Source organism: Amphiura filiformis, chromosome 4, assembly GCF_039555335.1.
Source record: "Amphiura filiformis chromosome 4, Afil_fr2py, whole genome shotgun sequence".
NCBI classification, from domain to species: Eukaryota; Metazoa; Echinodermata; class Ophiuroidea; order Amphilepidida; family Amphiuridae; genus Amphiura; species Amphiura filiformis.
In genome coordinates, this window is record NC_092631.1 from 76469050 (window position 1) to 76491845 (window position 22796).

General features: G+C 38.0%; 2 protein-coding genes across 3 annotated transcripts; one reads left to right on the forward strand and one right to left on the reverse strand.

The window, feature by feature from the left end:
• Nucleotides 1-947: 947 nt before the first annotated feature.
• On the forward strand, nucleotides 948-16853 carry LOC140151421 (solute carrier organic anion transporter family member 5A1-like). Of its 2 annotated transcripts, none has more exons than XM_072173757.1 (10): nucleotides 948-1981; nucleotides 5462-5731; nucleotides 6769-7119; nucleotides 8993-9157; nucleotides 10020-10239; nucleotides 11351-11492; nucleotides 12638-12810; nucleotides 13413-13477; nucleotides 13687-13913; nucleotides 14437-16853. In XM_072173757.1, exons 1-10 carry the CDS (start codon nucleotides 1504-1506, stop codon nucleotides 14518-14520), a joined length of 2175 nt encoding a protein of 724 aa, XP_072029858.1. In that variant the 5' UTR covers nucleotides 948-1503; the 3' UTR covers nucleotides 14521-16853. The 2 variants fall into 2 exon arrangements, with proteins under 2 accessions (XP_072029858.1, XP_072029857.1); XM_072173756.1 differs by having other exon boundaries at nucleotides 951-1981; nucleotides 5453-5731; nucleotides 14437-16852.
• LOC140150382 (retinol dehydrogenase 11-like) lies at nucleotides 15854-21254 on the reverse strand. The gene is made up of 4 exons (XM_072172392.1): nucleotides 21083-21254; nucleotides 18224-18466; nucleotides 17546-17726; nucleotides 15854-16055 (listed from the first exon to the last, which is right to left on the reverse strand). Exons 1-4 carry the CDS (start codon nucleotides 21252-21254, stop codon nucleotides 15854-15856), a joined length of 798 nt encoding a protein of 265 aa, XP_072028493.1.
• Nucleotides 21255-22796: the final 1542 nt, after the last annotated feature.

Sequence of the window (22796 nt, forward strand, 5' to 3'; positions counted from 1 at the left end):
AATGTCAATTTCAAACTATTAGCCCCAGATGAAGGTATGTTTTGCTATTTGATGGGTACGAGCGAAGCTTGCGAAATTTGCAATTTTACCATATTTGGGTCCAAAACATAGTGTTTTTCGTGCTAAAAAGGAAGATCCACAGGGCAATTCGCCGCAGAAATAGTGATGTAACAGAATTAATTTTAGAATGTATTGCCCTGCACTATAGTAGGCTACACCCATCACCTGTCATGTCTGTGTATTTGTGCAATCATAGATTTAATAAAATACCGCTCTTTTCAAAGACACAAATCGTACACATGGTGCAGGTGCGGGTGACACGTACATGGACTTTACATAATGTAAAATATCCAAAGAAATTACGATCCAAATCTTCATGCCTATTCTTTGATAATCAATGGTGCAATGCAGAGTTACAGCTTACGCCTAGTGCAGGGCAATACATTCAAAAATGTATATCGCTATGGTAATTCTGTCATATCAATACTTCTGCATCGAATACTTTTGTTTTCTAAACAACGCACAGGTGTTTGGTGTTTTTTTTATTGTTCAGGAGATAGTACCGTTTTCAGCAAAAAGTAGTGGCAACAATTTGTGTATTTAGTGACAATTAGTCCAAACTGAATAACATTTGACTTATTTGTTCTTGATTGAGCGGGTGATTGCGTCACATAAGCGTGATAAGAATATGAAACTTAACTATGTCAACACGCTTTAAGTGTTAGTGCATAAATAGAGAGATTGCGATTTCCAAACGTCGAACGTACGTGGAATCTATTCAAAATCCCGTCACAGGAGAGTGATTTTTGAATAGATTCCACGTACGTTCGACACGTACGTTTGGAAATCACAATCTCTCTATTAAATAAACAAACAAGCGGCAAATCGGTACATATTTTTAAATATGTGCCTCAAATATAATTATTAGAAACATCATAACCTTAACTTCTAAAGACTGGTATATTGTAATTTCATGCCTAGGATGTGGTTAACAAAAAATGGAAGTGCTTCCCCCGGTTGAAGATGTGTTATACTAGTATACGTATAGGAAACCCACCACGTCAAAGTAAGTTGACGTATTTCCACTATTATCATCACACCTATATTGTCACATAGAAACCAGACTGGTCATACCTGCGCTCAAAGTATAGCACTTCCTTAACATGTGGATTTTGGCATATAGGTCGTTTCTATTTTGCTATTAGTAAAATAAGCTTTGCTTCGATGAGGATATTATAACATTTAACGGTATTATGACAACGGTAAACAAGGATGATATCGTGGATATTTGATAAGAAGATGATTCATGTAACAGGAACGTCAGCGGAAAAAAGTACTACCGATGCTTCGTGATGAACTGTTTTTGTGTGTGTACTACAATCAGTATAAACATGTTCCTTCATAATAGAATAGAGCAACAAAATTGAGTAAACTGAGAATGGGGACGAAGTTTTTCTTGTAAATTTGCATCAAAACAAACTGCGACACTGATTCAGATTTAAAATGTCGCAGCAAACTGATGAGGTGAAAAGTAACGCGAAATCTTTTTCGCATCGCACATTTTCATTCTTGCATAAACTTGTCGGACCAAAACTGTTCACAATTCATGCAACACTCATAATAGCTCTGCGAACAGCCTGCTACGGATACTTTAGTGGTATTGTAACAACTTTGGAAAGACGATTTCAACTCTCTAGCTCCGAAGCAGGAACTTTAATAATCATCAATGATATCTCAGAATTATGCTTCATAGTAATTGCTTCTCATTTTGGTCACAAGTCGCACCGGCCAAGATGGATCTCTCTTGGATCAATAACAATGGGTATCGGAATGCTAATATGTGCTTTTCCACAGTTTATCTCGGATCCACTTGATCCGGATGCGGTACGGCTAGGGATCAATCGTGGCTATGGTCAGGATCTGGCTGACCTAGATAATATAGGATTGTGTGGTGTGTATCAGTTCAGCAATATCGAGCAAGGTATTAATATTAACATTATTTTGAAATCAATCTTTAATACATATTAGGGGTGGTGCAATAATTATGTGTACCCCGGGGTGGTGAATTATAGGGGGGGCAAAGATTTTTGGCAGGCCAGAAGGGGGGCAAGCATTTTTCGGCAGGTCAAAAGGGGGGGTCAAGCGATTTTTGGCAGGTCGAAAGGGGTGGCAAGCAATTTTTGGCACAGATATTTTGGTACCGTTTCTATATTACATATTATATATACGTATATATATTATATATGCCTAAAAAGGCGTAGGAAAACATTAGGAACACATTCAAATATGCAAAATTTCCTGCTCGCTGCGCTCGCATTATATGATAAGACAATTTAATGTTTTAAATTCGGGTTCCCCAAAATCTTGCATGTGTAAGGGGGGGGCAAAGATTTTTTGGCACGTCAAAAGGGGGGGCAAAGGTTTTTGGCACGTCGAAAGGTGGGGGCAAAGATTTTTGGCACGGCCAAAGGGGGGGGCAAGCGATTTTGGCAGACCATTTTGAGAATTCACCCCCAGGGTACACATAATTATTGCACCCCCCTTATGGGGCAAGATTGATTATTACAGGCTCTAAAATACCATTGTTCTACTATTCATTAAAATAAGGTAATAGTATAATGCTATAAATTCCAGTGTTTCACTTCTAAAAGCAATGGCAATATTATAACATATCAGTAAAACTAGTACGAACCTGATTGTGGCCTGTTGGTAACCCAAAAGTTGCGAAGTTTATCAGGTGCATTCAAGTACTACGCACCCATATCTGGTGGGAACATAATGCCTTTACATGGATTCACAGGGGTCGGGGAATGTACTCCCAGCAAATAAAATGAGGTGTGATCAAGCAAAATCAGTCGGTCTATTCACTTTTCAGTTTCTTATTGCATTCAAACAAGTATTTATTTGCAAAGTAAGCTACATTTTGCAGAAAACCCCATTAAAATTGAACAACCAGTTCAAAAGATATGAGCCAAAGCAAGAGGAAATAAAAGGAAATACAACCTTTGATTGGCTATATGTGACCTGTCACGGCGAATGAGCCGTAAATTCCTCCCCCGGTTAAAATTGTTTTATTTCGTGTTTAGAAAATATACATCATAAGCTTTAAAATGGTATATTATTTGACTTTAAACGATATCCAGTAGCGGGGTTATGGTTTGGTGAACTTTGCTACTTCAACAAAATGTTAGCTTTTTTCGTTTCTACGTGTGTCTCTTTTTCCGCATTGCTGGCAATAAATATCAAACAGTCATAATTGGCGGTCATATCAAATCATCTCCAAGTCAACGAGGTTCAAGAAAGTTCTCTCATTGTTAAATGTTGTTTATACATACCTATACAAAATACAATGCCTGGTAACCCACCACTTGAACAGGATTTAGCCAAAGCAAACAAAGATCAGAGCTATTAAAAATTCTATTGCCATCTAAGGTAGAAGCTTATTATCCTCTTCAATAATAGGATTATTGATTGGCGTTTGACTATCAAAATGGGACAGATGTCGCGCCAGCAAGAGACGCCGATGAATACGACCTGCATGCACATTTTACACTATAACTCAGAATCAGAGATGTCACAGGAGCTTTGAACTGTTCTTTTTACCCTCTGAAATGGCCTTTACTGTGGTGCTAAATGTGCAGAAACCATCTGGCTTCGGGGGCTTCGCCCCCTCGACCCCTACCGGGGCTTTGCCCCTCGACCCCACCGGGGCCCTTAAGCGGGCCCCCGCTTACCCCCCGGGCGTGTTGCGCGAGAGCTTCGCTCGCTGCGCTCGCTACGCTTCGCAAGTTCAGGATTTTTTTGGGTAAGCCTGTGACATCTCTGCAGAATACAATTTAGGGAATTTACGGCTCATTCGAGCTGTACGGTCACATATCTCAAAATCAATATTTCCGACTTCCCGACTGATTATGCTGGACCACGTCACAAATATGTTTATTCAAAACGGTTTAAAAACATTTAAATGTCGGGTTATATAAAGTTAGATCATGCATACGTTTTTAAAACGTAAAATATTTTAGTCAAACATTTTGACAAAATATTTTGTCAATAGTAAAATAACATTCTGTTTTGCATCACGTTTTCAGAATGTTTTATGAAACGTTTTTATAAAGGTCAAACCTTTTCTGTAAAACGTTGTGTGTTTGCTGGGCTTTACGGTATGGTGGTTGCAGATAATGCATATACAGGAATTCTCAGGGGTCGGGGAATGTACTTTACCATGTTTACGGTGCCCTATGGTGGTGACATGCAATGCATATACTGTGATTCTCAGGGGTCGGGGAATGTTTACAGTGCACCATATGGTGGTGACAATGCAATGCATAGGGTTTCCCAGGGGTTGCGGAATGTACCATGGATATTTCGTGACTTTACCATGCTCTAGGATATGGTTCAATAGATATTCATGAAAAAAACTTATTTCCAAATTTTCAGTTGATTCTGACTTTGAATTTGGGAGTTATGTGTATTACAGCGCCCAAGCTACTGTGTGTTAATTTCGACAGCACGAAATACAAACCGGACGATAATCTTGTCAAACGACCTAATCTGCAACAAAGATTATGCAAATAATCATGATATAGTCCTAGGTTTCGGATGGTATAAAAATCTCAGCTTTTTGGAGTAAGTTGGGGATGAGGTTGTGAATCATGAAGTGCCCCTTAAGGGTAGACGATGTATCGAAGTTGGTCGAAGCAGCCAAAAACAAAATCGATTATATCAATATATTATGGAAAAGTAACACTTTGATGTTTTGCAAAAGTTCATTCTACAAATTATATCCTTTGAAAACTTGCTTGATTTATTTTTGTTAATGAGTTATATATACGTTTTACAAAAGTGTTGTTGTTTCAACCCTCTTTACCATGTTTACAACAGAACTCAAGAACCACATCCGTGATATTTGAATTCTTTTACACATTCACTATGAAATGATCAATGCAATTTTTGCCAAAGCTCACTACCATTCGCAAGATGCTGTGAACTACCAAATTGAAACAGTTTAAAATAGTTGCTAACCTTAAAATGTAATTAATCAAAGAATCACATGCCCCATCATTTCTCCACATTTCCAGGGACAGAGTTGCGTGAAGTACTTGGATAGTGCATAAGTAGAAGCAGTAAAACAAAATCCCTTTTGAATGATGGAGTCCATTGGGGGTTCAAAGAGTTCTAATAATATGTGCTGCTAAAGCCTTGTTTTTACAAACCTGGTCTACTAAAAAGGTCAATAGACTTTCTAAACACCTACAATTATAATGTAGCATCTGTCAAAGGCATTAATTTTGCCCGTCCCAGGAGCAAACCCCCCGTCTAAAATGACGGCCAGACGGGTGGCTAGCTAAGACACTCATGGAGTCTCATCACTAACAATGTCGTTGACTTATGCTACCGTTTTTCATTTTGGTCCGGACAACTTACAGCCTTTATATTTAATATATTTTATTAGTTCCTGCAGGTAACGAAACTTACGAATCTTACGAAAGCGTACTGTATACAGATGGAACCACTAGTCTGCCATTACCAACAACCACTTTGAGTTCATCACAACAATCGGATGATAATAGTACAAGTAGACAATGTGACCAATCATCAAGTGATGCAGGACTAGTTGCATGGATAGTATTCGGTCAAATAATAGTCGGCATTGGATCTGCTCCGATGTTTCCGCTTATCATGTCGTACATTGATGATAGTGTCTCCAGGGTAAAATATACATTATATACTGGTAAGATTATTTGAATTATACGAAACGGTGAAGACAATATTTGAAAAACATTTTTTTTTTTGGATCTTTTCAGCCACTTTTTGACAATTCAGGCCGATTGCTCACCCCCACACACACATTTCAGGACGGATTGGCGCTAATACTGTAACAAATACTGGTTTATAGTTAAAAGCATGATTCCTTTCCTTAAATCTGCACCCAGTATTATAGCCAGTGTATAGAATCTAGCAAGTTGTAATATATGTGGGATGCTGGTTATTCTGCCCTATGAGTACATCATGATCATTCTATGTCGACAATATAATTTATTTTGTAGAAACGATGGGGGATATTCTCGTTTCACAATCCAATGTTTGTTTGCATGTCTACTATACGTACATAGATCGGCTGAAAGTGCCTTTAAGAAAACACAATTTAGAATGTTTTCAAAGTCCTGTCCCTGTTCCTGTTTACTACTTATTTAATAATCACGAAAGAATTTTGCAGCTCACCTGCACACGGTTGTTTGATGTGTCATTTATAAGAAAAGTTGAACAATGATGGCGCTATTTATCTTACGAGTAAATCTTGTTTGCATCTTTACAAGGGTAGACACTTGTATCTGGTATTAGAACATCAAAAAAGTTGATCATGAAATGTAAGGAATAAGTCATATTATTTGGCTAATTTAAATTTAAAATATATATAAATAGCGCCCTCAATTTGCACACAAATGTACAATGTACCACCGTGTGAAATCATCATAACTCAATTTGACAATTTCTTGAAGCCTTTCATTACCAGAAGACTATGTTATGTTTGTGTAATATGTTTTTGTGATCGAATTGCTCGTCAAATCAGAAACATGAACAAAACGTCAGAACGCTGATCAAAGGATATTTTACTTTCTTACCATAAGTTAGTATTCTTGCACTCAGCTTATGACACACTCTATGACGAAATTATATTTACACAACGTCTTGTAATATACAAATTCCTTGTCTGAAACTAATAATGACCCTTATCATTTCTGATCACATTGTCTTCTTTCTATCCAGCTTGTATCTTCATGGCATTCGCCATTGGTCCGCCAGTAGGCCTTCTAATGGGCGCTTGGGCAACAGCTTTCTATGTAGATTTTAATCGGATCCCGTCTGATAAGATCCCTGATTTACCGCAAGAAGATCCTCGGTGGATAGGCGCCTGGTGGTTGGGTTTAGTAGTATGTTTCGTTGGACTGGTTGTGATCGGTGCTCCAATGTTTCTTTATCCAAGATCTATGAAGGATAAAGAACGTGAAAGTGACGACGAAAAGGAGCAAAAAGAAGCAGAGGAAAGAGCAGAACGCAGGCGCTCAAGACAAAGAAGCAGAGGGAACAGTATATTCGAACGCACTACACAAGTAAAGGGTGAGTACTAATGTCAGCCTCTTTACTGTCGACCCATGATCGATTTGACATAGTGGCGGCATCGTGTGAGTCTTTTGGCAATAAGCGTATCCAAGCTTATGCAATCTTGGACATCCAAGAATTTCCCTGTACACTTACATCGACGAATCACATGGCCAGAAATCACAAAAGTAAACCATCTTGAAGCTCGGTCACCCAACTTTGCACAGTATTTTTGTGGGACCTGAGAGCACATCAGACACACCAAATTGCATTCTGAATACGAGGAATGTCCTTCTGACTTCAAATAATTTGATTTTGTGAAATTTGCGATATAATACAAATTGTATGGCAAATTATTAAAAATTCACACCAAATTTTGATATTTAATAGTCCTCGAAGCAAACTTGATCAATCTAATGATATGTACTTAAAGTGTACGTAGCTGGGAGGAAAAGCCGATCATCATATGAAAATGTTGACATTTTGTATTGAAAAGACGAATAACAAACTTGTAGGCTTTTTTGGAAAATTCATGTATATCTTCAATACGAAAGGCCATGTTATATTCATTTTTCAAAGTAAAATGCTAATACCACCTGAATACATATAGGTCCAGGGAAGTTAATGAGGTATCACTGGAGCTGGAATAGATAATAGAAGAAATGATGACAGTCTGAAACTGCAAGTAGACTTGGTTAATCTGCAGGAGTGGGAGTAACAGTGGATGAAGAAATTCCATCCATCAAAATGTCAAGTCGTTCGTGTAACCAATAGGAGAAATCCCCTCCAGAGCATTCATGGTCACGCACTTGAGGAAGTTGATTCTGCCAGGTATCTGGGCGTCCACATTGACTCTAAACCCAGTTTCAACACCTACATCGATAGCATCATTAAGAAAGCCAACTCCACCCGTGCATTTCTCAGTCGTAATTTTAGTCACTTCACACGTAAGATCAAAGGAGCAACATATACCACTTTTGTCAGGCCTATAGACGAATATGCAGCACCTGTGCAGATGTGCTCGCTATGTCACCAGTGACTACAGTTTGTCCACTCTGAAGTGACAACGCGCGCGTATACAGCGCGTAAACAGTGCGCAGTGCTGCGTCATTGCTGCAGGTATACGTGCCTTCAAAGTCGGCACAATGTGTGCGTCCTCGTCGGTACTTTGTACTTCAAAGTAGACTGACTATATGACAGGAGGAGCAGTGTGTCTACCATTCTTCAAAACCGCCAGTGGTAATCTCTGCAAACCAGACGGCAACAGAGTTGGCCGTCTAAAGATGATGTATCGTATAAGATATAACCTTGTGGATATCCAATGGAACCAGTACCTGTGACAAACACCAGAGGCCATGATTCCAGATTCCAGCTCCATCACTGTAACACTCTGGTTTACCTGCACTCTTTCTTCCAGAGAACAACCAAGGACTCGAACCTTCTTCAGCTCACCGTCCCTCAATGCTCTCAAGTCTGCATTGGGGGCTCTGCAGGATTAATATTCCTCCACCGAGAGCTGCTATTTTGAAGTTGCGTTCCTGAACCTCTGTACATGAGCAACATGAAGTGTGCCTGGCATCATGTAATGATGTTACACTAACCGAGGAGGAAGAAAAGAAGAAGAGCATTCTTTACCCCTAACTTTTTGTGAAAGACGGAAGTAAGAAAGAAATGAGATGAAGAGAAAATATGTTTTACCAGGTGCGGTTTTAAAAACCCCGACCCATCGGGTGCTAGATACACGAACGGCCAGAGCGCCACGAGGAGTACCTTGGCCGGCCAAGATTTCTGTGCCCATGTGGTTTCGCATGATATCTCATGATGACACAATCGTGTCACCTGGGATACCTATTGATTGTAACGTATTTGAACATCCATACAATTTTTACAGGAATGTTCCAGTCTCTAAAACGTTTGATCGTTAACATGCCGTTGACGTGGTTTTGTATCGGAGCAAGTGCAGAGCTTGCCAGCATAGGAATGTTTGGATCATTTGGCATCAAATATATAGAAACACAATTTGGATTGAGCGCGAGTGAAGCATCTAGCATATTTGGTAAGTCAAATCTACTATAATTCTGTCACGGGTATATAGCTTAGCCCAAACAGTATGCTTCAACTATATTCATAATTACGTTTTTATAAATACGCACGTGACCACCTCCGCGCTGCCATAACAGCTTGCAGACAGTAAGTCTCGAAGTGACCTTCTACATAGCGGGTGGTCTTCCTATACATTTGAATGCAAAGGCGCAACAGCATGAGACTACTATGCAGCAAAATTATCTATTTTGTTCAACTGTGATTATATTGTAAACGTTTCCGTCGTCAAATACTTTCAAAATGTTGTTTTTGATAACATATATTATAAGTTCAAAATCCCCCCATGTGTAATAATTTTGCTATTCAATTAATACTTAAATTTGATGATATTTACAGAGTTCCTATCCTTTTCTGTATAGTGGTTAATGCATAAGGATTTAGTCACGCTTGCTGGTCTTGGTATGTCGTGGGTCACGTGCGTATTTATAAAAACGTATTTATAAATATAGTCGAAGCATACTGCCAAGAGAGCAAGACAGTTATCATAAAATAGTTAAATTCAACTTGTGTGACTGTTATTTTCTCTTGGTGTTAGTAAAACGCAGGGAAGGGAGAGCATCTTTAATTTCAGGGGCCTGAAATTTGACATCTCTGCCTAAATTATCTGAATTTTACAGTTAGTTTTTGCTTAAACTAAGGGGAACTGCAAAAAGCTTTTTGTTGGAGGAACGGTTGTAGGTCTAATTAGTATTTACTTGCCAATAGATTACACTAACAAATAGTTGACAGTACCTCGGTAATATAGAAATTATTGCTAAATAATTCAGAAAATCTGTTTTTGATTTGCGTACAATGTCTTTTCCTCCCTTTTCTAGGTGGTGTTCTTGTTCCAGTAAGCATCTTTTCCAATATAGCTTCAGGATACATATGCAGACGATACAAATTAAATGTTAAAAAATGTGCCTGGTTCTTAATGGTGCTAGTCTGCTTGACTTTGCCATTTATTCCAATAGTAATGGGCATTGGATGTTCCAACAGTGACGTGGCTGGTGTTAATACAGAGTACTCGGACACATCATCGAGGAATATTCCCGGGTATGACAATAATAATTAGAATTATTGCCGATGTAAAAATAACTTTGTGCCTCAAACAAGATCAGTTGTCAGATGGTAACTTTTAATCACCGATTGAGATTGCTTTTTCATTTGCTTCAGCTTTAAGGGAAGCCTTGTTGTATGTATATTTGTTTTAAACGTTGTAAATGCAATGGTTCAATGGTTCTGCTATTCACTCTAAAGCAGCATAAATATTATAATTATAGAACTCTCCATGGTATACTGCGCGGAATGCGCCACTGACTGTTCGGTGAAGCCCTAAGGCTAGTTTCTTATCAAGCTGACCGTATCTCCTGAACCCGGCAGTGAGCTTTTTGTTTCTTTTATAAGGCATATATACTGCGCCAATAAAGTATCCTAGGCTTACACTCTTAAAAATAATCACAATTTCCAAACTGAACAATATTGGGGTAAATTTGTTTTTTTAATAGATGTACTATCTAATCCTGCACATTATGACACCACATTGAATCCAATGTGACTTCAAGAAGCAAAGTTACAAGCATTTGATTAGACGAAGGTCCACTTTTAAAAGTCACAAACTGGCCTATTCAAAACTCCACAGACTAGACATCTGGTTTGAGAGTGGTGAATTGCTAATTTATGCGTTGGCTTTAATTTAAAACAAAAGGAAGAAAAGAAAACTGAAACAAAAGAACTGACAAATAAAATGAAAATTATGAGAAGTACAGAGAAGCAAAAACTGAAATAAAAACTGCTTTAAATAACGCTTCATTGAAGAAACTGTGTTGTCTCTTTGTTTCGCTTGTTGGAATCTTTTTGCGCCTTGTACGGTCGTATAGGTCAGTTTGTCACTTTTAAAGCTGGACCTTCGTCTATTCAATTGCTTGTAACTTTACTTCTTGAGGTCACATTGGATTCAATGTGGTATCATAATGTGCAGGATTAGATCTATTAAAATATATATTGCATCTATTAAAAAAAACCAAATTTACCCCCAATATTGTTCAGTTTATGATTATTGTGATTATTTTTTCAAGTGTAAGGATACTCTATTGGCGCAGTATATTTTGGTTTTGTTCTCTTACATTTTCCAAAGCTAAACGTTACATTACTGTCCATTATTTAGGGATTTTGAAGACGGATTACGCAGTAGCTGCAACGCAGATTGCCGGTGCGTGGACGAGATATTTCAACCAGTCTGTGGTGCTGATGGTGTTACGTACATATCACCCTGTCATGGTGGATGTAAGGCTACCATGAATTCAACGGTAAGGTTCTCCTTTCTTCCTCGGTTAGGACCAGAATGCAGTGTGTCCTAAAAATTACCGGATACTTTCTTTGGTTACATACCGACATCACAAAATTAAAAAAGAAACACATTCGAAAAACTCGATAGATAGCATATGTGCTTACTATCGAGCGCTTTTACAACATGCAAATATGAAGAGCCCCATCCACGTGTAAAGGGTTTTGAGCAAATCATCGATACATATAGTTATATACGAACAAGTAAACCTGCAAATGTGTGTCTCAAACCCAGTTCAATTGGTAAAGCGCCGGACTGTGGTACAATTTCATGGTTTCAAAAGCGCTCGATAGTAAGCACATAAACTAACTATCGAGGTTTTACGGTAGTACAATCTGTTCCCTATATCAATGATTTTCTGCTCAACTCCAATACTTCGGTAACCGGTTGTCAACAAACGACGTCATCTGGTCATAACTTTTATTCTTGTCATAGACTTATCAGTTGTACAATACTACAGATTCCCTGTTCCCTGGGCCTCGAGGAAGAACAGATGATTAATTGTGTTTTCAACTGATTGAGTGTCCCAGGTTAAAGAAGAAATAAAACAAACAAACAAACAAACAGATGCAAATTCCGAAACTAATCAGAGTTCTGCAAAAGCAAGAAACTATTTTAGATATGAAAGAGGTTCTGTAAAGGACGAAAAGAATATTTTGGCGCTCTTGCAATTTTTCTTAAAAAACCCATTCAGTGATCCCAGCGCAAGTGTAAAAAAATAAAATTGTTTATAAATTGCTTAAAAGTGATGGATAAGTCATTCAAATTGTCATTTGGTATTTTTGAAATGACAAATTCGGCAAAAAACGAAGAAAACAGCAGTACTGGCGAAGTTGAAGCCCCAATCAAGTACATGTAGATACTGGCGGTATCTAAATTACAGTCTTATTTTGTCTTAAATACACGGCTTTCGCCTGAACCACTCGTAGGCTATGTTGGCACATATTTATGACAATGACAAAGGTACCAAAATCTGAATTTTGATGATTTTTACGATCGTCCGGATGAGCAAATCACTGAATGGGCCTTCAACCCTAGCGGTTCTGTATGTTCAGTCTCTAGAACCCTTTTTAATGCAAGATTAAAATCACTGCATGTTTCTTCCAGGTCTACACAGATTGCACCTGTATCATATCCATGGAGGGCAATTACACCGCTACATCTGGTCAATGTACACTAGATTGTCCAACATCCAGTCTTATTGTTTTTATTTTGGTGGTTTTCATCATTCTATTCTTAATGGCGTCAATTCAAAATCCTGGCGCCTACATCATAATGAGGTAAGTAAACAATATTGATAAATTCATTTGCATATATCTATGTTATGAAAACTGATTATATACACCTATAGAGTAATCCAACAAAACCCAAAATCAGCCATGTATACACCATGATATTAATATATTCACCCATTGGACATGGGCGCGGCTATTACACACCAACCTACTAGCAAAATTACTTAGATATTACATTCATTCTACGCAAATGAATCGGAACATTCAACGTCGGAAACGTCAAATGTTGATATTATTCAACTGCTACTACAACCTAAAATGGCGGATTAAGGAAGATGAATTTGAGCTTTGTGTTGGACACAATTTTGGACTTTATGCAACATTGTTATATACACTGATATTATCAAATGTATTGAAATTTTAGGCTTATTCACTTCATTATCATGATTATGGCGAAGCATAATTTTACCGTCTTCAACGTGTAGTGCTTCAACTGAGAAAATGACCGTATCGATATCTCGGGGTCGACATGCCAGTACACTGGATGATGCGAGCAAATTGAGCAATGTTATTTTCTGAATATCGTTAACATTAACATTTTTAACTCATGCTACAAAATCAAGCTCATTTTGTTTAATTCCACACAGGATCGTTCGCGATCGTGATCGCTCAATGGCTGTTGGATGGAAAATTCTTGTAACGAAATGTTTTGGTGAGTCATTAACATATATCAACCACGCCAAACATCTTGTTAGAACGTCTTTCTTAACTTCTTTGATATATCTCTTGTTATAGTGTGATCTATGTGATGTGCCAAAATAAAAATAAATACAAAAAAGCCCAAAATCACCCAAGTTAGTTATAAGAAGATATTGTTTCTTTTAACGATCATTAATTACATTATTATGTTTCCTATCACAGGTTATTTTCCATCTCCCGTGTATTTTGGCGCCATTATTAATTCCACATGTACGTTATGGCAGTACACATGTGGAGAACGAGGATCGTGTTGGCTCTATGACATTGTTGCTTACCGCTATGCATTCTTTGGGACATTACTTGGGTTAAGATGTTTTTCTATTGTTTGTTACGCAATCATGATTTGGTTTATGAAAGATGATTATCCGGATGACCAAGGTGACGGAAAAGTAAGTTGGAAATAAAGCAACAGACTGAACCCTTGACAATTTTCGCTTGAAAAATGTTACATGATGTAGAAAACGAACCTCATTTTGCGATGATACAACAAAACACTGTCATTTCAGTTTCAGATATTATTTATTTATCCTTTTTGTAATTGTCTTTAACTCCGTATCTTACAACCAACGTAACTTACGAGCGCAAGATTATAGGGCTTTTTGTACAAAGGTGTTTATATCATACGGGAGCTAAGCAGTTTGACCTGACTCGGCGTGTTATAAAAGTTTGGCATAGGCTATATATGTTTTCTATGGGTCATAGACAATAACTTCTGTGTAGCCACAAAATCAGTCTTCTGCAGCGGGTCCCAGCATGGGGTCAAATGTTATACGGAATCAAATTTCAAAATTGTTCGAATATTGTTTTAATACCTATCAAAGTTTTCATATCCTCTAGTCATAAGGATTCAGAAAAGTTTGACCTACCTGTACCAAATTATTAAAGTTTAACCTTAACTTTTTCATTTCACAGAAATCGAGTGAAGTAGTACAAGACAACGATGAAATTAAACTAAAGCATTTTAGGAAGAAAGATGTTGATGAAAATCCGACTTGAACTTGGAGAGAGAGGTTCAGAAACTGTTAGAATACTACGAACCATCTCTAGACGAGGCTGTGGGCAAGGAGAAAATAACTTGTGAAAAAGTAGATCCCAGTTGAAATTGAGTTTGTGTAAACCAGGAGCTATATACTGGCGACAAGCCAGAGATTTTACACACTGGTACATGTATTCTGGAATACAAAATATAGGCGTATTTACCAGGAGACAGTTTCAGCTCTCGAGTAACTCCCAATCATTTTATAATGTACTATACTGTGTCTCGTCTAAGTTGAGAGTAATGCCATGTTGGATTTTGCAGTGGCTCGCGCTAACCTAATTCCGCTGGGCGTATACAAGCTTATACACACATGTAGAAGAGCGATTTGTCCGTACGCCGGTGATGCATAAACACACTGATTCGAATCTGCCACTGCATAATCTAACATGGCGTTACGCTCAACTTGAGACGAGATACAGTGGACCGTGGGCCATTTAAATGGGCAAATATAGAGCATAGTCTGTTTATTTTTGCCCTTAGGTATCGGAGAAAATTCTCTAATTTAAGTCACGATATAATACCTCTGCTGTCCTTCAATCTCTATTCTCCTCCCTCGGCATTCGAGGTTGTCATTACATCATCGTTGATGTGATCAGTGACGCTCTGTCACTGAGGCACGTTGAATCTGTCGAGCGTACGTTGTAACGATATACGCATCGATGATGACGCCCGGTGATGACGTAGTTTCAGTTTCATTTGCAAAGGCTTTCGGGATATATCAAGTGGTAAATACTCAGGATTTTATTTTTTTTCTTCAAACATGTCAAACGGGAATATCGTTCGGTGCCCCGGAACTGTGATTACAAAAAGTATTTTGCTTTCAACTGTTAATTGTGTTTCAAAGCTCACACCGTCTTGACCTTATTGCCAACGTGTATCTCAAATAATGTTACAATCCAAAGAAAAAACCTATAGCCAAAAACCTTGGCTAATAACATGGTACACACCATTAACGAAAACATTTTCGATATCCGTCTTCTTCTCTTCTTCTAGTGGAAAAAACATTTAAAATTGTAACACTTTTTTGAGATATGATAAAAACTTATACACCGTATAGGTGACTATAACATAATATTGAAATGTCGGTATTATACTAAAGCAGATTTTACTACTAAAATTCTTCTTGTTGCTGAGTTTTCTTAATTATCCTAAATATTGACTCTTAAACATGTTAAAAGAGTTTTTCCTACTAGTATAGTACATTATGTAAATAATTATGAGGAATTTCAGCCTTTTTCAGGTCACCAATACAAAATAATTGGGCAACCCATGCCAGTCTGATTATCAGCATCAACTAAACGAGTCATCTAGTCCTGTAGCTTGACAGCTCACTTCCCAAAGTTTCTTCGCCAATGCAGGATCACGTGCTAACTTAGTCTCCCTTGCCAGTTGACAATTATCAAAATATCGCCCTGATAAGTTCTTGATAGATTCCTCGATAGCGCAGTACACGGTCGTCTGTGCACCGGCTTCTTCGTTACTGCCCACGAGACTGAAAATACAATATAATGGATTAGTTTTATATGCTAATTTTGTAGCTGCTTTTCGCAGCAAAGATATGGTTGATGGTTTGAAAAGCTGACATATCTTCATTCAGTTAAACCATTTCGTTAGAAATAGAATACACGTTTTAATAGTGTTCTCTAGTAGTATGTGACATTTATGGGGGCTCGGCCGGGAAATCAACAAAGAACGCCTCTCTCTCCCGACTACATACCTACTTGGTATGTCTGGGATATTGCCTACGGTGTTTCATCGCAACAAATCACTCCGCGTGGAATGTAACGTGGATGAGTTCCGGTAAAAACAAAATCTTCTTTTGAGGTATTTTTCTTTTGAGGCCTTTTTATGGACATAAATAAAAGTTAGAGACCTATACATGAACCGGGATCGACAAAAAAGTGGCATAACACAATTTTTGAAAAGAGAGAACAGGTCGAAAATGGTAATGGCGTTCTTTAAACGCTCATACCTGGAAATTTATCAAAAGACAACCCGTACATTAAAACTCAAATTAAATTTTCATCGATTTCACGTGTTTTTTCTTAATATCGTCACAATGGAAACCACTCTGAAAACCAGGATGGTATAATTTTGTCTGCCCTATTTCAAAATGTGGTTCATTTTACTGCAACGAGTTTGATGAGAAATATATATTCTTATACCCATAAATTTCCTTTTTCGATAGTGTGAAATTAGTAACAATGTGTGGAAGAGCCTAGGGTGTGGATCGTACCATCTAACGATTTAACCATGTATTAGTATATCTATTAAAGCAATATTATAACATTATCATACAAAATAGATTAGCAATTCTTTGACATAAAATGTTAGTTTTACTGTCAGATATATCCCTTTATTTTTGAGCCGAACAACTACGGCAAAGCAAAGAAAATTGGAATTTACTACCAGCGCGTATGTCGCCAATACGTACCACTCCTTCGGTCATGTTATGGTACGACCCTTTGTTGTGTAGATCTCGGTCCCGCACGCCGTGTACGTACTGTCTGTTATGAACATCGTGTATGTGTTCGACTAATAATTCCATCGTAATAATAAGACGCCGGTTCCGGCGCTTTATTCAAAATCTCGGATTTTGACAAAACTACAGCACCTAGAGTCATGATTTTTGCAGGGTATATTGGTTTAATAAAGTACAATATAATCGTGTAAAAAATGAATTTTAAAAAATCAGTGAGGGCGTCCTCAACAGCAAATGTTATAATATGGCTTTAACACTTACTACATAAGCAACGTCATCATGAAATACACAATCCACGCAAAAAATCCTCCTCGGCTTTCATAACCGGTTTTCAAGATACTAGATGTTATTGCACCAGGATGTACCGCATACGCAGTGACACCAGAACTTTCTAACCTTCGAGAAAGCTCTTTGTAAATAAAACATTGGCCAGTTTGCTCCTTCCATATTCACGTAAACCTGGGTAGACTCTTCCTTCTGAGTCCTTCTTTGTGAAATACATTTCTCCTGTCTTTATCCACGTGTGTGCGACGGAAGTGACATTGATGATACGGCTAGGTGAACTTGCTTTTAATCGATCTAATAGCAACATTGTAAGAAGAAATGGGCCGAAGTGGTTCACTGCAAATACCATGTTGTAACCTTCTTTTGTACGATGTCCTTTAGCTGCCTTCCCGATGCCTGATGATATAAACAAATAATACGTAATTAATGTATTGAATAATTCAAAAATGTCTAACTGATGTTTCGATGTTGCAATATTGGCGCTGATTAAGCTGCTGCCTGCAAATTACATTGTTTCTGTTTAGGTGTGTTTAATGTAAATTCTAGCAATTTGACCTGCGGGTCGCCATTAGAGTTTGAAATAAAACCTTACATGACGCGGCGTCACACCATGAGCTACCATGATCATGTAGTATGATTGAATATTGTTCAAGCTTTCATTTCATTTCAATGCTGTTGCTTTTGCTTTAACCTTATAATTCCCCGATCTTTTATTGCATGAGTCGATACTTTCCAAACGGCTGTTACTTAACAGAATATACAGAACACGAACACATAAAAGCGTGTAATGTTTGCTGTGCAATGTACAGTGACGGAATGTTCTCATGGCTTTTTCCATAGCTTTCCATGATAATTATGATTATGAGGCTAAATCCCTTAACTCGTGCACTTACCTGCGTTGTTGACAAGACAGTATATATTTGGTTCTTCCTTTAAAACGACGTCTGCAAACTTTCTGACGGATTCCTGATCAGAGAGCTCAAGATGCCGATATACCACATTACTACTTCCTGATCGTCTTTGGATCTCTTTGACGCCTTCCTCTGCTTTCTTTGCATTCCTGCACCCTATTATTACTCTTGCACCGCGTCGAGCCAAGTCAATGGCGGTTTCTTTGCCAATTCCAGTATTCCCACCTGTTACAAAAACAAGTTATGCTGGTTTCATACTTTCTGCCGCTTGCCGCTGAGCGGCATGACGCTTCATCATGCTTCATCATTGTCTGCAAACGGAGCGGCACACCGCTAAGCGGCAGCGGCATGACTCTGAAAGCCACTCTTGCCGCCTCGCACCGCTCCAAAACCGTTTTGTTCACATACGTCAGAGCGGCACCGCTCCGAGTTGACTTGAATTCAACTCCCAGCGGTGCTGCAGCGGCGGCAAAGCGGTGGAGTGATCGATATATCGGCTTTCCGCTGGTCACCGCTGGCGTTTCTGGTGCGACTGCGCAGTGAAGTAAAATCATCTTCAAAGCGGCAAGCGACAGGAAAGGATAAAGGCACTTTATTTAATACCCACGTGACCAGATGGGCGTTGACATTTTAGCGTCTAGACAGGATGTCTGGAAAAGTGACCTTTGGCACAGGGGTCTTCCTGTGTATTTCAATTGGAAACGCGGGATGCATGTCCAAATTTTCTAGCAAATTTGTAATTTTTTTGCAACTTTGTAATATTATTATAAGAATTTCCGTCGATAACTTTTTTTTTTCCGTCGATCAAATCTTTCAAAATTTAGTTCTTGAAAACATACTAAAAAACCCAGAATCCCCCAATGTATAATTATTTTGCAATTTTGATGATATTTGTCTGAAAAATTCCTATCTCTAAGCATTGTAGCAAATCTACTGATCACTTGGTGGTCTTGGTATGGCGGCGCCCATGGGTCACGTGGGCATTAAATTTAGTGCCTTTTATTTAATACCCTAAGTGTTCGTGGCTGGATTATTGTAGACTTCTCCGTAGTCCACTTGCCCATTTTGCGGCATACTCTGGCTATTACATTTAAGCATAAAACGCTGATTTGTATTAATTTGTGTGCAATTGATAGATATTCACATCTGATATTTTCAGTCACCGTACTCCCTCTGTTTGTTAGCTTCCCAAGTGGACTACTTACTTTGACTTGTGGTTAACATTTTTAACACGGGACTCTATGGAGAGTTAGGCCAATTTCTGGCCTAACTAAAATTGGCCATGGATCTGGCTTGTGATTGGTCGCCCAGATCTCCCTATGGTTTAAATCCTCCGGGTACGTATCATTACCATTAACTACATCGTACACAGCAATCTATGGAATTTGCAGCACGTTTGATTTGGCGCGAAAACTCTCAGTAGTGTGTATGGAGGTACATTTAGCGCGTCTTACTACCATGCTTGGTACTTGCGGTTAAATTGGATTGATAAACAAGTATGAATGACAGTGTGTTTTAGAGACAAAAGTCCCGGGGTAAAGTCCTGCTTAAAAGTCAAAGTACATAGTCGGATTTATTAATTAATAATTAATATAACTTTTATTGTCACTAATCATCTAATTATATAAACTCTTTATGACCATTTTACTATTGAACAATTTAATTCTAATAAACATCAGTATAATTTTGAGTTCAACGGTATGCGTTCATCATGATTAATAATAACATATTTTTAATCAAAATTCGACTATGGCATTCGACTGCAGTTCACATTGTTCCCTTGAAAATGCGGATGTGATCTACATTGCACACAAGAATAGGTAACTCTTATGGCTCCTACAGGGGAATGTTCTTAATATTGACCTGTACAACAAGGGTCTGCTGCAAGTGCTTCTCTAATCCTGGGGTATCAAATTCATATTTTAAATGACAGATTTTGCGTTAGGCGAAGTCGACATGGAGATAATGCAAGTTGATCAACTGATCTAGAAAATAATAATAATAATAACTTTATTTATACACGGTAAAAACATGTTCAATACAATATTGATCTTCCACATGTCCATGGAAGTAAATGCTAGGTAGTAAATGCTAGGTCTATGCCTTTTAGGGAATGTGTTACAAGCTGCACTGACTTTCGACATTTTGAAGTAGAATTATACATAGCACATAATTTGTGTAGCAATTGTTGTATTTGGTTCAAAATATATGTTTTAGCTGCATGTATACTGTCTTAGAAGTGGCTATAGATGGGATGGGATGGTGACAGGGGGCCAAGTGTTGATTTTAAGGGTAGAATTGGTCGATTTTCATTGTCTAAATCAATAAATTATTGATTATTAACACTTTGATGTTTTGCAAAAGTTCATTCTACAAATCACATACTTGCTTGATATATTGTTGTGAATGAGTTATGTACGTTTGACAAAAGTGTTGTTGTTTCAGCCCTCTTTACAACATAGGAACCACAGAACCTACGTGATTTTGAATTCTTCTACATACTCGCTATGAATAATAAATGCATTTTTTTCCAAAGCTCAGTACCATTTGCAAGATGCTGTGAACTACCAAAACGCAACAGTTTATAAATTAGTTGCTAACCTTAATTGTTTTAATTAATCTTATTAGTTGTTAATAGATTTAAATCTCGAAGAAAATTAATGAGGTGACATGGTATAGCTGAAACTGTAATAACAGTGGTTTTGCACCATGTGGCCAAGCTACATAGCATTAAAAATAAATAGAAAAGAACAGTGTGCGTATTTTAAAGAAAGATTCAGGTGCCCGGTTACAGGTGCAACTATAAGCATGATAACTTACCAACGTATACATATTACATACCTGTTATGATGACTGTTTTTCCATTTAACTGCGTCTTTATCTGCCGGCAATCGTTTCGATGAAATCCACCGTTCACTCGCCATTTCAACTCGAAAATAAACATAATGAATATAATGACTGCAACGAATGCAATCCAAAATAATGTTTCCGGTAGTGTTTCCCAAAACGACATGGTAAAACTCTGAGACGAAAATCGGGTGAAACTATTATAGTGAGTTTAATGCACGCGCGGTTCCCAAAAATCGTGTAGAATTGGAAGTTAACCTTTGATCTGATTACTTATCTCCGTGAAGTTTAAACAAGATCACACAATTCAAATAATATACCGTACGGTATCAATTATCGATTATGTTATAAGCTTAGTTAAAGTATACCGGGTACGAAACCCAGGACGCAATCTGCAGGGAGATGGAAACCCGGGTGTAAACTAAATGTAAAATAAAAATATGCGAGGAAAATGAACCTGCTCTGCATCTGTAGATCGACGTCCTTCTGCCAAGGACACAGTTTCCTATCTTCGAGTTATCTCCCTTCAGACGTACACTCACCGAATCTTCATGGCTGGATAGGCGCACGGCCTCAAAGTGGACGAACGAATTGCATACGATTTGCAGCACTTTATAGTATTTCTATAGTTTAACGAGTGCGCCGTCGGTATAGCGGTTATTACAGTAGCTGAAGTAGTTCAAAAACACAGAGCATTAATGACTCTACTCGCTCTGGGGCCCGTTTGCCGGATCTTCTTACATTTGACAACAACACACATCTGCCCCCACCTACAATGCTCGTCAAAAGTGTTGGGACACTTTTAATAGGGAAATGTAAATCAGGCCCCCACTAGCACTCCCCTTATCAATGTTGAATCCTACAACATGTATTTTCTATAATAATGCCCAACATTGATTGGTGTGGATGGGAGGAGGGTTGGGATGCTAGGAAAGGGTTTAAGCTGACCAGTGAAACAAACGAAAACATAATTTGAGCACGTTAAAAATCACGGGAAAGGGCCAATATAATAGACGTTTTCCATAGCTCAATTTTATTCAGGGCACTTACAATATAATATAATACTTTCTATAGCACAGAGTGTCCGTGATAGAACTATATGAGTTTGACCCATTTTGATGTCCGAATTAAACATGACCGCATACTGTATTCATTTGCACAGCTTTCATACATGTATACTTTTAGATTTTGAAAGGTGATCGTTTCATTCTTGAAATATAAGAATTGTAAGGAAATACCTAATTTCAATGCGTTCCACGGATTCAAATATCAATCAATGATCATGTAAGCTCATGTATCAGGGGTACTAAGAAGGTCTACAGCATGAGGCACCTCCACTGCCATAGTGTTCCATATAGATTAAATGTCTCTGTGAATCCATGGAATAGATTTAAAAATGAGATGTGATTTGCAAATTGTTACATTCCCGGCCCTCGGACATTCCAACTTAATTGGACTAATTAAACATAAATGGGGTTTTGGCCAAGGAAAGGTCAAAATATTATACAAATATATACTGCCATGAGAGGTTCTGGTTAAAACTATGGGCTCGAGGGACCATAGTTTTAACCAGTACCTCGAATGAAGGCAGTATATTTGTTTTATATCGTTCATTCATATATTTTTTGTTCATTGATTGGTTAAAAGATTACATGAAACGAGAAAGGCCTAGGTAGGACCTATGCACGGTAGGCCGGTTTAGGCGGTC